At 37.7% G+C, this 16,263-nt stretch overlaps 1 protein-coding gene across 1 annotated transcript in view; it reads right to left on the bottom strand.

Annotated features, from left to right (window-relative positions):
- Window positions 1-12,507: 12,507 nt before the first annotated feature.
- The window catches only part of Abca5 (ATP binding cassette subfamily A member 5), a 70,408-nt gene continuing 66,652 nt past the window's right edge, over window positions 12,508-16,263 (bottom strand). Inside the window, exon 39 of the mRNA XM_075989978.1 lies at window positions 12,508-15,932. Within this exon, the coding sequence (XP_075846093.1) occupies window positions 15,825-15,932 (108 nt within the window). The 3' untranslated portion in view covers window positions 12,508-15,824. The remainder of the gene's footprint in view (window positions 15,933-16,263) is intronic.

A 16,263-nucleotide genomic window follows, 5' to 3' on the forward strand; every position in this document is an offset into this window, starting at 1 on the left:
CATTAATACGGAAAAGCTGAATGTAGCCATGCACATGCATGTATGCAATGGTGTGGAAGGTCCTTTTGTTTATGTGTTGCTTTTACTGGTTAGTAAATAAAGAACTGGCTTGGCCTATAGCATGGGAGGAGGAAGGTAGAGTTAGGGAGACGCCATGGAGCTGCCGCCAGAGTCAGACATGTTGAAACACTGCCGGTAAGCCACTATCTTGGCTTATGGCATGGGAGGAGGAAAGTGGAGTTAGGGAGACACTATGGAGCCCCTGCCAGAGTCATACATACTGAAACACTGCCGGTAAGCCACTGCCATGTGACAATACACAGATTAATGGAGATGGGTTAAATTAAGATGTAAGAGTTAGCCAATAACAAGCTAGAGCTAATGGGCCAAGCAGTGATTTAGTTAATACAGTTTCTGCGTGATTATTTTAGGTCTAAGCTAGTCAGGACCCAGGAACCAACAAGCACCCTACTGCAACAGTGTGATGTAGGGTGAAGACAGAGGGATTACTGGTGTTCGCTGGTCAACAGCTCACCAAATCCAGGGAGAGACTCTATCTTACAGAAGTAAGGTAGAGGATGATAAAGCAGGACACCCAGTGTTCTCCTCTGGCCTCCTCTCATAGCCACACACACACACACACACACACACACACACACACACACACGTGCATACATCACATTCATGCATATAACATACATTTTATTATCTCTTTTTTGAGATGATAATATTACATCATCTTTCCCTTCTCTTTTCTCCCTCCAAACATTCCCGTCCACCTCTACTTGCTTGCTTTCTGACTCATGACCTCTTTTTCATTAATTGTCATTATGACACACATTTTTAACTGATTTTCCTCCCATAAAATATATTCCAGCCACAGTTACCTCTCTCTCCACTCCTCCAGTTCCCTCACCTCCCTTCTCCCCTGATTCACCCTCTTCCATTTCCATTCAGAAAAGAGCAGACCTCCAAGAGACAATAACCAAATAAACAAAATGAAATACAATAAGATAAGGCAAACACTCTCATATTAAGACTGGACAAGGGGACCCAATAGGAAAAAAAAGAGTCCCAAGAGCAGACAAAAGAGTCAGAGAACACCTACTCCCACTGTCAGGATTGCCACAAAACCACCAAGCTACTAGCCATAACATACATATGCAAAGGACCTTATATATACCCTTGAAGGCCCTGTATTTAAAAGGGAAATAATAAAATGAAAACTTAAAGAGTGGGTGTATGCATATGTGTTTTATTTGTCAGATTGCAGGTACAGTAGACAGGAGGGAGATCTCCTAAATAATAGGGACAATATCAAAGCAGTTAGTATTTATACTCTAGAACAGAAGTTGATTCTCTGATCTTGCACCATTTCTTTAAACATTTCGCTCTCAATATTTTTCAGCTATTGAAACCAAGAAATATAAATGTTGACATACATATAGAACATGCCGTATATATGATTACTGTGGGTGTTAAATTTATGTATCCAGCCTAATGGCTAGAAAATTGTAAGTGCCCCCACTAAAAAAAAAGTCTATTGCTTTTGATTGCCTTCTTCCTCTTCCTATCATGAACACTACCTGGAATCTTACAAAAAAGGCACCAAAAATCCACAGGGATATGAATGCAGGGAATGGAGTAACAGATTAAAACCACATTATTCCTAGAAGAGAACTTCATGATCAAAATCCAACATGCATTTGAGGAGGGAAAAGGGGGTAGATTACTAGTCAGTTAAGAACTACAGTTAGTAAACTAATTTATGCAAATTAGCTAAATTAGGAAAGAAAGAAGCTAACCCATTAGAATATATGAAATTTAAAAATAACAATAATAGTTAAGATTAAAACTTAGTGAATACACTTACAACATATTATGCACAGCTAGAGTTCTTTTAGTTCTTCAAAGTATTGAACATTTTATTATAAATTATAGCCACCAGATCATGTTGTAGGACACTAGATTTTAGTACCCATTATCTGTCTCCCTTCTTTCTTCTCTCACCCTCTCTCTCTGTGGTGGTTTGAATGAGAATGATTCCCATAAGCTTATATATTTGAATTCTTGCTCCCCAGTTAGTGGAACTGTTTGAGAAGGATTAGGAGGTGTGTACCCACTAGAGTGGATATAGTCTTCTTGGATTGAGTATGGTCTTGCTGAAGAAGTAGGTCACTGGGATGTGGGCTTTGAGGTTTCAAAAGCCCATGTCAGGGCTCAATCAGTATGTCTCTGCTTCCTGTCCATAGATAAGGATACTAAACTCCCAGCTACTGCTCCAGTGCCATGCCTGCCTGCTTCCCACCATGATGATCATGGACTAACCCTCTAAAAATGGTAAGATTTCTTTTATAATAGTTTCCTTGATCGTGGTGTTTCTTCATAGCAATAAAACAGTAACTAAGACAGAAATTGGTACCAGATCTGGGGTATTACTGTGATAGGCCTGACCATGCTTTTTGTTGGAGAAATGTGGAAGACTTTGGTACTTTGGATTAGAAAAGCAGTTGAACACTGTAAGCTGGCTTAGTGGGCCACTCTAGTAGGAGCATGGAAAATAGTACTGAGAGCAATGTGGCCAGTAGCAACCCAGCTCAAAAGGTTTCAGAGAGAAATAATATTGGAGACTTTTTTTTGGTGTGATATTTGGCAAATAATGTGGCTTTTTTTTTGTCCTTGTCCAAATCTCTGCCAGAGGCTAAATTTAAGCGTTTTGCATTAAGATCATTGGCAAAAGAGATTTTAGACTGCCTAGTATTGACTATGCCACATTAATTATTAGTGATCATTCTCTTATGCAAATCTACCAGGAAAAAAAGAGCAAGCAGAGCAAAAAAATACAGAAAATGTACAGTTTGAGGAGATTAAATGCTGAAGCCGACTCTTATGCTCCACTAAATGAGAAATTTAAAGAAACAGATTTGAAATAGAAAAAAGGGGAGTGGTACCCTTAAAGCAAGACCTCACCCAGCCAAGCTTCCAACATGTGAAAAAGAATTAAAGAAAAGCTTATGTAGCAAAGGAAACTGGCAAGTTAAAGATTATGCAAATGTAAGTCTTGGAGGGGGCCAGGTTCCAGTCCTAGGAGACAACAGAACTTGGCAGGTTTTTTTTTTTTTCATTAGTTTAAAGGATACAGAGAAGGAGTTGTAGAGTCTTGCTCTGCAGTTAAGGGAAGCAACTGAGGACTGTCATGTGGCAGGGGAGTCCCAGGACAGAGATTACTAAAACACTCTCTCAGCCTCTAGTAATAACATTCTACATTCAGATCACTAGCTTTGTTTTGTTTTAAGCTTCTATATATGAGAAAGAACATGTATTTGTCTTTCTGGGTATGATTGATTTTCGTTGACCTAATGTTCATTCCATTTTTGGCAAATGGCAGCATTTTCCTTTATGACTAAATAACATTCTGTAATAATAGAACAATAATGATGAAGGTAATAATAAGATTAATGTTCCATTTTGGTTCAATGATATATTAAAATATGGTGTATATACCACATTTTCTTTATCCATTCATTCACTAATAGATACCCAAGCTGCATCTATATCTAGACTGCAATAGCTATCACTACAATACATATAAGAATGAAGATAACATGATTGGATATAGTCCTAATAACATTGCTTTAGTTCTTTTTATTCCACAGCCTCATCTCTGCATTTGTGCATTTTTATTTTTCCTCAATACCCATTATTTAATAGTATAGTGATATTACAGTGTAATTTTGATTTGTATTTTCCTATATAATCTGGATATTAATTCTTTGGCCAGGTAAATAGTTTATAAATGCTATCTCCTATTCCCTGGGTTGTCTTTTCATTTTTAACCAATGTTTCCTTTGCTATGAAAATAACCTTAAAGAATAGATGTCTTAGAGTTTCTATTTTTGTTAGGAGACAGAATGTATTCTCTACATGTTTTGTAGCAGCTACAAAAGGAGAAAAAAAACACATAAATCTTTGAATTTAGACACTTCATTATAGCATTGATGGAAATCTGAAAAGTTTCTTTTCTGTGTCTGTTAAATGTGTTACATCTCTGAAGAGAAAGGCATCCTGGTAGTCGTCGGAATACCTACAGCTATGAAAGGAACGGTGTCCTGGTAATCAGAGGCCAAGGAATGAATACCTATGGCTTGGAAGGGAAAGGTATCTTGGTAGTTGACAGCCAAGGAATTCCTATAGGCTTGAAGAAAAGGTATCCCAATGGAAGTGTTACAGTCTGTTCCAATAGGGGATGGTTTTCCCAGCAAAGTGTTATAGTCCTTGCTCTGGAAATGCTTTTCCTAAAACAAGTATAACAATTCTGCTCCATCCAGCAGTGGAGGGTTTCCTCAGCAAGGCTGTTACAGCTCTGCCCAGCTTCCCTGGAGTGTAACCATTCTGCTCCAGAAAGGGAAAGTTTCCCCAGCCAAAGTGTTACAGCTCTGCTCTGCTCCCGGGGAGAGGTATTACAGCTCTGCTGTTAGAGGAATTTCCCTGCAGAAACGTTCTTACATCTGTGCTCCATTCCAGGAAAGGAAAATTGTTACCACTGACCTCAATCAAGATATTTATTGGGAGGGAGGAATTCAGGGGAGTGACTGCCTTTGCCAGGGTGGGAAAAAAAAGGCAGTCCCAAACTGAACAGGTACAGGGCTTATATAGGGTTTCTTAGGGGTGGAGCTTTCCAAGGTGGAGATCTTCAGGGTAGGAATTGGTAGGATTTCAACCCCAGAGCTTGAGACAAGAGCAGAGGTTGGCTGTTTTTTATGTTCAGGGATTGAATTTCAATTCCTGAGTTGGTTAGTGGAGGATGTGTTTCCTTGGCTCTGGTCCAAGGCGAGGGTATCCTTTCACCAGCCCTTTTAACCCTACATTAAGTAATACAAAAGTTGTTTAAAGTAAAGTTTCTAGTTTTCGTCTACAGATGTTCCAAGATCTTCTGGTGATTTTATAGTGGTCAGCTTTTTCATATCTAGCTCAATAGTTGTCTTTAAAAAAAAAAAGACATATTTGTCATTATGGGATGAAGCCAATAACGACAATTAAACCTTTAGGTTTAGCTGTGAAATAAAGTATCAAACGGACAGAGAGTGAAATCAGTTCAAGAGATAAGGGTGCTGTATCCAGCAAAACTGGGAAAGTGGGGCCATCTAAGCGTTTAGCATCACACAGGGAGTTACAGGATTTGGAATTTGCCCTGATGGGCTTCAGTCTTGTTTCAGCTCACTATGCCCCATTTCTCCCTTTTAGGATAGTAATATATATATATTTGTGGCATTCTATATTGGAAGTATGTACATTTTATTTTACAGGGGTTTATACATAAAGAAATTGTTTTGAATCTCAGAAGATACTTGGAGTTCGGAATTTTAAACTGTTGAGACTGTGAAAAACAGTGGGGACTTTTGAAGTTAGACTAAATGCATTTTGCATTATGATGTGGGTGACAGGAAATGTGGAATGTGGTGATTTGGATAAGAATGACTATCATAGTCTTTTTTTTTATTGAGAAAAGGAAAAAAAAGTTTCCCCCTCCTCCCAGCCTCCCATTTCCCTCCCTCTCCTCCCTGCCTTCTCCCCCTCCCCCCACTCCTCTCCCCCTCCCTCTCCAGTCCAAAGAGCAGTCAGGGTTCCCTGCCCTGTGGAAAGTCCAAGGTCCTCCCCCCTCCGTCCATGTCTAGGAAGGTGAACATCCAAACTGGCTAGGCTCCCACAAAGCGAGAACATGAAATAGGATCAAAACCCCGTGCCATTGTCTTTGGCTTCTCATCAGCCCTCATTGTTCGCCATGTTCAGAGAGTCCGGTTTTATCCCATGCTTTTTCAGTCACAGTCCAGCTGGCCTTGGTGAGCTCCCAGTAGATCAGCCCCACTGTCTCAGTGGGTGGGTGCACCCCTCGTCAGGACCCTCATAGTCTTAAACTGAAATGGTGACATTACTGAAGAGTTCCTCTTATGAGAGTTCCTGAATTGGCCTTCCCCTGCAATCAGATTGATGACTACCTTAATTGCCATCAGAGAACCTTCATCCAGCAACTGATGAAAGCAGATGCAGAGATCCACAGCTAAGTACTGGATTGAATTTTTGGAGGTCACGAGAGGGAGCAATAACACAAGGAATCGATTCATGACTATAATGGGGATACCCAGAGAAAGAGCTGACCTGAGCTAGTGAGAGCTCACTGACTGAACTGCTAGCAGGGGAACCAGCATGGGACCAAAGTAGACCCACTCAATGTGGGTGACAGTTGTGTGGCTTGGGCAGTCTGCGGAGCCACTGGCAGTGGATTTATACCTTGTGCTTGAATTGGCATTTTGGAGCCCATTCTTTTTGGAGGGATACATTGCTTGGGCTAGATATAGGGGGAATGGCTTTGGTCCTGCCTCAAAGTGATGTGTCAGACATTGTTGACTCCCCTTGGGAAGCCTTACCCTCTTTAAGGAGTGAATTGGGGGCTGGGGTGAGGGAAAGGTGGAGGGAACAAGAGGTGGGGAGGGAGTGGGAAGGGTAAAATGAGAAAATATTGTTTTAGAAAATTATTTTCAAAAATGACCAAAAAAGCCCCCCCCCCCAAAACGTTTTATTATGTCTTAAGTTGGACTGGTGTTTGAAAGTATAATTTCTACAGCAGTTTTCATCTACAGATGTTCCAGGGTGTTCAGGTGATTCTATAGTAATCTACTCCTTCTGCAGGTATCCTCTGTCTAGCATCTATTTCATGGACCTAGGGCTATATTCTAATCACCATTTCCCCATCCACTGGTGCTACTTTCTGCTAACTTCCATGTTCCCCAACATAATAATAATCTCAGTGGGCTCAAGAGTCCTTTATGTATCTCACATTTTCGTGAACGGTTGATATTCATACGCATCCTATAAGACGCACTAGCTATGGCCAAAGAAAACCACTCTGTGGATATTCTAACATGATTATTTCAATAAGCACCAAGTATAAACTGTCAGCCTCTCCATTCCTGAATAACGAGCTTTCTGATTGAAAATGCTATGAACAGGGCTGGAGAGATGGCTCAGTGGTTAAGAGCATTGCTTGCTCTTCCAAAGGTCCTGAGTTCAATTCCCAGCAACCAAATGGTGGCTCACAACCATCTGTAAAGAGGTCTGGCACCCTCTTCTGGCCTTCAGGCATACAGACAGAATATTGTATACATAATAAATAAATAAATATTAAAAAAATAAAAAGAAAAAAAAGAAAATGCTATGAACAGAATAGAAAATAGTGCAACCATAGGGATCGGATTATTAAATATGGTGTGCTTTGGGGGGACAGAAAATTTCATTTTTTAAGACCTTTGAGGCAGATTCCAAAAACTAACTTTTTAATGTCAATTAGCAGTGTGGGAAGTCCTTCTGTATATGTGTTGGTTTTACTGATTAATAAAAAGGCTGCTTTCAGCCGATAGTTTAACAGAATATAGCCAGGCTGGAAGAGATAGAGAGATAGAGAGTAGGCAGGCAGTGAAAAGCCACGTTGCTGCCCCTGCAGGAGCCCGCCAAAACTGCTGGCAGGCCACAACCTCGTGGTGATTCAAAGAGATTAATGGAGATGGGTTATTTAGGATATAAGAGTTAGCTAGCAATACATTTAAGCTATTGGCCAAGCAGTGTTTTAAAGAATATAGTTTCTGTGTGACTATTTTGGTTCTGGGCAGCTGGGAACAAACAAGCAGTCTCCCCAACAAATCAGCAAATTGGAATGATAATAAGTTTACTCTCAGATTCTTCTTCTTTAATAAAAATGAACTCCCATCCTTAGGTAACTATAACATACCACTAAAACTTTTTGCAGACAAAACAACCATTTGTGAGCATGAATGTATACTCTAGAATGTTATTAGAAATGTTGGCTGCAGTTTTACATTATAGTCTTACAGTGTAAATTATGGAGCATGATGCTGTGGTACTTAGCAAAATAAGATACAAAACCAATATATAAAAATTGAGTGGCTTTCATATAATCCGAAATCAACATTTTGAGAAAGAAATCAGAACAGTCACACAATAGCCTCAAAAATGAAATACCTAGGAATAAACCAAACCTAGGAGGGAAAAACATCTAAAATTTAATTTATATAAAAAAGAATAATTGAAGAAGAATCGAGGATTTGGAAAGATATTCCATGTTCAGGGGATGGTAGAATTAATAGTACGTAAATGGTTATATTACTGAAATCAGTCCATATGTTCAATGGAGTTCCATTTCAGCTACTTGGGAGCAAACCGCACATGGCAGGAAGAGATCCAGAGGCCGGTTTGTCCCCCCATAGTCTCGGTGCTGTTCTCCACATATTCTGAGATGACAGGGCTCAGCCCTGCACTACAGTAGAGCAGGCTACTATGCCTTCCATAGCTTAGCCCCCAGATTAAACTCAGCTTGTTGATGTCTGACTTTCCCCTGCTCTACCCTGCCTCTGTGGCCACTGCCGTCCTAGACACTGTGGGAGGCTATCTCCAGACTCCTGGGATCGCAGCTGCTGTCCTCAGATCTCCAAAATGTCTCAGTTCAAACCACAGGCACTCTTCTCAAGATGGCACCTTGGCATACCACTCATTGGATGACAGAAGCAGCGTAGTGAATTTATTTTCCAGTGCTGAGCTACCATGCAGGACTCACTGCAATATCATATCCTCTCATTGGATTTATGAATTACCAAAACTGTGAACTTGCCCTTTTGCTAGACCGCCAGTCTTTCACCAGAGATGTCAAACTTCTCTTCTGTGCGAGTATGGCTCTTACCCTGAGTCCTCCCTTCCCGACTCCCCCCCACCTGTAGCTAAGGCGAAGAGATATTTCCACTTTTTTGTTTCCCTACATAACCTGCTTATCACGAGTCATAACACCTTTCATGATTCCCTACGTTCTTCTCTGCATCTTTCAAATAAAGACTGTTTTGCTACCCAGTCGTTCTTACTCAGAGCCACACCACAAAGCTTCTAGTCCTCTACCTTCCAGGTCCCTGTCCCTGGCATATAACTTTAATGAACTCAATTGTCCTCTGATGGTTAGAAATTAGTTTGCAAATACTCCAAAAATGACATTTTTCTATGTTATCTTGATACTCTCGCTGTGGGAATTACCAACTAAATCCTAAAATGACTCTGTAAGAGAAACAATAAATGTGTTTCAAATGCATGAATAATACTGGTTTTACTATTGAAAGTAATAGAGTTGAGAGACATAGAAACAAATTGGAGACTGTAGGAAAGTCTCTATTAACAAAGATGACACCAAACAATTCCTTATTAAGGGTTTTCTTTCCCCATCTTTGCCCATCTCCTTCTCAGTTTTTCAACTTATCAGTACAATTTGCTTTGGAAATAAGAAATAAGCTTCCCTGATTTGGGGGATGAAGAGGTGGCTCGGAGGTTAAGAGCGCATACTGCTCTTCCAGAGGAAGAGTTTGATTCCCAGCATCCCTGTGGAAGCCCCCCACTGTCTGCCTGTAACTTTAGTTCTGGGGATTCTGCCATCTTCTGGCCTCTGCTGTGACGCAGACATGCATACTTGGCAAAGCACTCACACACTCATACACATTAAAAAAAAGAAGAAGAAACTCTTTTAAAAAAATCTATGATTATTTGTAGAATAGCTGAAATTTTCCAGGTTTTGTGACGTAAAGGAATCAAAGGAGTGACTGAAACCGAGTGATGTAATCCTTGCCTTGAGCCTACAAATACCACCACAATTGTATTTGTGACGGCTTCTCTGCTTTCAGTTTGACAAATGCGTGGGGCTGTATATTGGCTCCCTTCGTATTTCTTGTCCTTTGTGTTATCTCCCGAGTCCTGTCACGATTTCCCAAATAGACTAGCACTTACACAACCATCTGTCTCAGTGGGTCTCAGCCTCTGGGCTCCAAGATTGCCTTGCTGGCTCTGCTCAAGAAGCCTTATCCATTCCCTTCTAGGATTAGGCAGGTAAAATCCCTTCGTCGCAGCCCTCTGCTGCCTCCTAGTGGTCAGAGGATTTATCCATTTTCTCTACCTTATCTTTATCACTGTAGTTTTTAAGACCGGGGCTTCTTCCATTAGACAGGATTAATTCCTTATGACTAATGAGATATTTTTAAATGAAAACTTTAATTGTAATATTAGAAATAAACCGCCTTCAAATAAATAGCTTTGGAATTTCTACATTTCTAGTGAGAGTCATTCTCTCCAGCACAGAGTTCAGCATTTAAATTGTAAATTGAGAATGTAAGTTCTTTTGACTTTCAACAAATCAAAATGACCAAAATATGTCCAGTGGTTCTCTGAGCAACAAAATTCTGTTTTTTCTCAGTTGTGTACTATAGATATTTTGTAATTTTTAGAAGCATGGTAAAGTCTGTAAAGGGCCAAGACAAGATTCTGGGTCTGCTTCTTAAAATAATGCATACTTACGTTTATTTTAATGACCAGAAGTCAATTAACACCAGTGTCTTAGTTAGGATTTCTATTTTTTGTGAAGAGACACCACGACCTCAGAAACTCTTATAAAGGAAAAACATTTAATTGGGGTGGCTTACATTTTCAGAGGTTTAGTTCTTTATCATCATGGTGTGAGATGCTGGCACGCAGGCAGATATAGCGCTAGAGAAGAAGCTGAGAGTTCTCTATCTTCCAGGCAACAAGAAATGAACTGAGATACTGGGCATGACTTGAGCATATGAGACCTCCAAGCTCACCTTCAGACTTGCTCCAACAAGGCCACACCTAAATAGTGCCGCATCTTTTGTGGGCCATTTTCTTTCAAACAACCACAACCAGGAAGAATTTTTGAGGTTTTAAACTTTAAAATACAGCACTTGAGCACATTCTTTGTAAGTAGTTTATGTTCATTTCCTATACCTACTTTTAATATCTACCCATAACCAATAGTTATAAGATAGATTACCTTGCCGAGCGGTAGTGGCACATGCCATTAATCCCAGCATTCAGGAGGCAGAGGCAGGTGGATCTCTAAGTTAAAGGCCAGCCTGGTCTATAGCTCGAGTTCCATAGGACAGCCAGGGATACACAGAGAAACCCTGTCTCAAATAAAGAAAAAACAAAACAAGACATTACCTTGATAATTCAGAATTTTTTCATCCCCATTGCATACATTCCTGCTTTAAATTTAATAACCTACTTTGTTCTCCAGAATCACAAAATATCTATAAAATCGCATTATAAGATGTGACAAATAATTCTGAACTCATTCAGTTACAACTGTGATTTCATATACATTATGTGTGAGAATTTAAATATAATCAGTAGGAAGCAAATATCAAGCATGTATTTATTACTGTAAAACAGTATTAATCACACTGGTGTGGGTGACTTGATGGCAGAGCACTTGCCTAGGACGCATGAGGCCGCAGCGTCATCTTCTCGTATCCAACAACCAGTGAAAATTATCCCTCAATAATCCCTACAATTGTATGTCAAGGAGATTTTAATAAATAATGGCTGGTGCAATGTTCCAAAACAATAACGGTGTCATCCTGTTAGTAAAATACCTCATAGTCTATAACATTTAGACTAACTCAAAGTAGCAGGTACTCAGCTCAGGAATAGACAGTATGCTTACCATATGCTCCTGGCTCAATCCCAAACATAAAAAAGAAAAGAATTTATCATCTTGCATCTCATAAAGGGGAAAAATTATTACATATTCATTTTAAAACAGCAAAGTAGAATTGCAACTCAGTTAGAAGGGTTTTCAGCCAGGCTTTAAGATCAGAAGGTAAGAGAGTCTGAGAGATCTTAGAAGGCTCTATTATTATGTGGTTATTAGATAAAATATAATAGTAAAATTATGTATTATCTTAGTTTAGTAGAAAATATTGAGTTGTACAAACATGAAACCTAAATTGTACTAGTTCCCAACTACAAGTCTGAACTCTGAGAAAGGCTGCCATAGCGGCTGTAAAGCTAGGAGATACACCTGTAACTGCTGACGTGAGCTCATCACGGGGGCCTCTCATCACCCCAGTTATTAAATTAAATAAGCAACTGTGTGATAAGACCGTGACTGTCAGACTTCATGGTATTTAGAATCACCATGGAAACATGCCTCTCGGTGTGTCTACGAGGGCACAGGAGTCCACATTTGTGTAATTACAACAGCAAGCACATGTAGCCTAGTTTTAAGATGTTTTGAATTCTTCAGAACTTGACCTCTTAACATTAAAAAAAAGCCCTTAATTTGTTGAGTTTCGGGAAGAATGCTGCCTAAGTAAAAAATCAGATTAACTTTAAATTTTAAGGAAATAGATAAATATGTATTCACTATAAATGAATGACTGCTGTTTGTATAAAATACATTTAACATTAAAAAAAACCTAAATTTAACTTTAAAGTACAAACATGGTTAAATCACAATTCTTGCCAACATTTCATTATCCCTTACTTAATACAGGTCCTTAAGAGATAATACTATTTTAGTTACAGAGTGTAGCTTCAACTGTTAATTTAAGTCGCGCATATAATTATGAACACTAAGTAACAAAGAATCCATTTCAGTAGAGAAAATAAAGTTTGTCATAGATTTTTAGCTCTTAAAGTTTATTATTAATAATATAAGCACATTCATTTTTTAAAGGGCAGCATTGAGAATTGCTTACATACAATACATTATGAATAGAAAATAAGTAAATTTTTACCTTATAAGAATAGCTGATACAAAAATAATTCACCTGAGAATACATTTTCATTTTATGTAATATGCTATTTTCAAGGAAAAAGATGGAAAACCAATGTCAACAGTATTAAAAATACATTAAGAAAAAGTTTTCACTATCTTAAAAAAACCAATGCCTACTAATATATACATGAAAACATATGATGGCATTTTAACAAAAGCAAAAGGCGAAATCAGAATGAGATGTTGAGCGGCCAACAAAGAAGCATGAAAAGAGTAACACTACCCTAGTAAAATTAGCTGTGCTCCTATAAGATACTCTTAGTACTCGCAGCCAAGCATTTCCTTACCGTTATTTAAGTATCTATCCTTCTTTTAACAGAACACAAGATCTCAGTTCATCATTCTACCTAAACCTAGTCTAAAAACAGTCACTGAAAGGTGTGCTGAAATAAATTACTGAAAAAAATATTTTAATGGTGAAATCCAAAACTGACTAAAAATAATTTTTTCCAATTAAATATAAACTAATTTTTGGAACAAAAACCCACTGCTTTTTTACTAAACATAAGGTGAGCGTGGGGAAGAAGCCACAGAGTAAATCTCAGAGCACTGAGAAAGCTTCTCATGGTCACCAGCTGACTCCTCCGCTGAAGACAGCACCGCCTTCGACGTTCAGCCACTCAGTAGAGCTTCGCCTTGATCCTACTTCTAATATTTGATCGCAGGTGGAAAAGGTAAGGCAGGAAGGTGATGCTGCTGTTTGTATTCATCTTTTGCCTAACAAATATAGTTATCTGTTTACTTGTATTGACGTGGAACGAAGTTCTGAGAGCAATAATTTAAGATATTTTAAAATAAACATATGTGCAAAACAAACTATACACTGCAATGACAAACTTCTATGTGACTTTTTGTCTACTTTTGTCCCAGTTCATTTACCCTTACTTTAACAATTGTTTAGATGTTAAATTGTTTAAAGTGTACTTCTTGGGTCAGTTACTACTTTAAAAAGTTAAAGGGGAGGGTGGATATAAGCTTCCAAAAGAAAACCTTAATTCATGACCAAAATACATTTCCCCAATGTGTGAACACTAAAAGCTCTATTCAAGGGTCTTATCTAAAATTTTACAAAACTTTGTGCTACGTACAGAAAAATAACTGGATGAACACAACAGACAAGAAAATGATTAGACAATATAATCTGAACTTCCACCTCTAAGAAGAACTGTACATCATCACACATTCAGAAACGGTAACAGACAGAGACACATCTATATGGAAAAGCGGGTGACAGTGGTTCACCATCTTTATGAAATAACTTTCTTAGAATGCTTCAAAAAAACAAACAAAACTGACCTTTTTCAGTAACTGCCCTAGTAAACTATAAATACACTTTGTTTGATTTTTATGTTTGTTTGTTTTAAGGGTAAGCGTTCTAGGTTACAGAGTTACAAAAATCACATCCCAAAAGAAAGGTCCAAAGTACTTACATACTAAAAGATAACTCTTCAGGTTTACGGCAACATTTAACAGTGACTTGCTTATAAAATACAAAGTGCTATTTATAATTTATCAGCAAAGATAAACACTTCCTCTTAAATATGTCTTGACTGTATTTGTCATGTAGTAATCATCAGCTAAATGTAAGATTCTAAAGAATCCAAAACTATAATTTGGTCTCATGAGGCAAGCTACTGCCAACGAAATCTTAAGAGAACTTAGCTATGGGTCATAAAGTTCAAGCAGACTTGTCGGATGGCTCATTTAGAATAGAGTACCTCTGAGATTTGAGACGAACCAGATACCTTTGTGAAGATGGACAGGAATTGTCAAAGCAATGGAGGGAAGTGTTGGCCATGTACCCTATACTGAGAAAGGAACACTTAAATTAGCCTAAAACCACAGGTGTTTCATTAGCCAACAGGATAAAAGTTCGCTAAGTCTTCCCAACACGAAATAATTAATAACTTCTTGAAAGCTTGACTATTTAAAGTAAGTTAGTGGCAAGCCCTCTGTTCTTGACACTGTTCTTTATGTCTCTGTAATGCAAAGGTCACACCACAATATATTTGTTTTTTGCAAAGTTAACAATTTAACAGATTAAAATGTAGTATAAACTACCATCATTTATATTAGCATACCTGTCATATATGAGTCATATGATATTTCTAAGATTATATTATCATATATTTAAAATCTGCCATAAGGGTGAAACTCTGATTTTTATATCTTAATTTAATCCCTAAAGTAGTTACTATATTCTATCATGTTCTAAGGTGATTAGAAGGTGACCTTTTAAAGAAATAGATACACTGATACATTGATCTACTTAAAACGTAAGAGAAAATCAAGTAATAAAACTTAGCAATAGAAATGGTTATCCAATAAATTTCTTATCTAAGAATAAAATCGAGCATGCCCCTTGTGAGGAAGGCAGCAAGCTTTTTGTTTTTAATCTTCATCAGAAGTCTGGGGGAAGATACAGACTAATTCTCCTCCCTCTACAGGTATCTGTCACCGTCATTTCAGAGAACCAGCCTATTACATACTAAGACTCTAGTCATAATCTGTTTGTGAATTACGATCACCAAAACACATTGAATTTTAATGTTGGCAAAAGAAATGTAACTTAAAACATATAATTGGCCATACTGAAGAGCACTTATTAGAATAAGACTATTTTATTTACTATGATTAAGGACTGCCACCTAGTGGATGTACTCCTCATCTCTGAACTTTTACAGATGCCAACTTCCTCAAGAGTTTCTTTTACAAATAAATTTTAAAGGAAAAGCCAAGTTTCTTCTTTGTCTTAATTCTCATTTCTATTGATTAGTCACATATTGGTCTTTCTAAATTAACACTGGAGAAATGTAAAATTATGTAAGATAATATAAACTTACATATTATTCAGAATTATTCTTTCATAATTTCTTTAAGCTGCTGAGAAATATTGTTTTGTGAAAGGTGAAAAGGATGCCATATTGACTACATTCAATATACTTCAGACATAAACATGCTGCTTGACAATTACACACAAATTTATTTAAGGAAAGCAAAACAACAATAGCATATAAATTAAGGAGTTTAAGAAACTTCCAAGTGCTTTCATGTCTCCTCAACTACTATTCAAGTAATACACTTTTAAAATCAGTTTAAAAAGAATAAATAAATTCAGTGTCAGTAAGCAGTGTACAACGAACATTCAAAACACTACTCTATCTTCCTGTGTTCTTTCCCACCAAAGTGTGCTGTTCAAAGTCCCACAACTATTATCTTCTTCTTCTTGTTCTTTGGTAAGTTCAACAAAAACCTAGATAAGAGGGAAAAATTATTCTATAATTCAAAGGACTTTTAACTGTTAGACATGATACAATGCCATAACTATTAAAAAGTATCAAGAAATTTATTGATATTAATACTATTCGAGCAAATCAAATTACATCCATTAGACACAAAGATAATTGTATACTTAAAGGGTTAACAAATTATCTGATTAACATATCAAGTATTTTAATATGGAATACTACCATGAGTCTTTTCAAGTATTTACAAAGATGAGTAAAAACCTATTCAAAATTAGCAAGATAAAATCCACTTGAATTAATTATTCAATATTGTATGTATATATCAAACCATCACAC

This window comes from Microtus pennsylvanicus, chromosome 11 (assembly GCF_037038515.1).
Source record: "Microtus pennsylvanicus isolate mMicPen1 chromosome 11, mMicPen1.hap1, whole genome shotgun sequence".
Lineage (NCBI taxonomy): Eukaryota > Metazoa > Chordata > Mammalia > Rodentia > Cricetidae > Microtus > Microtus pennsylvanicus.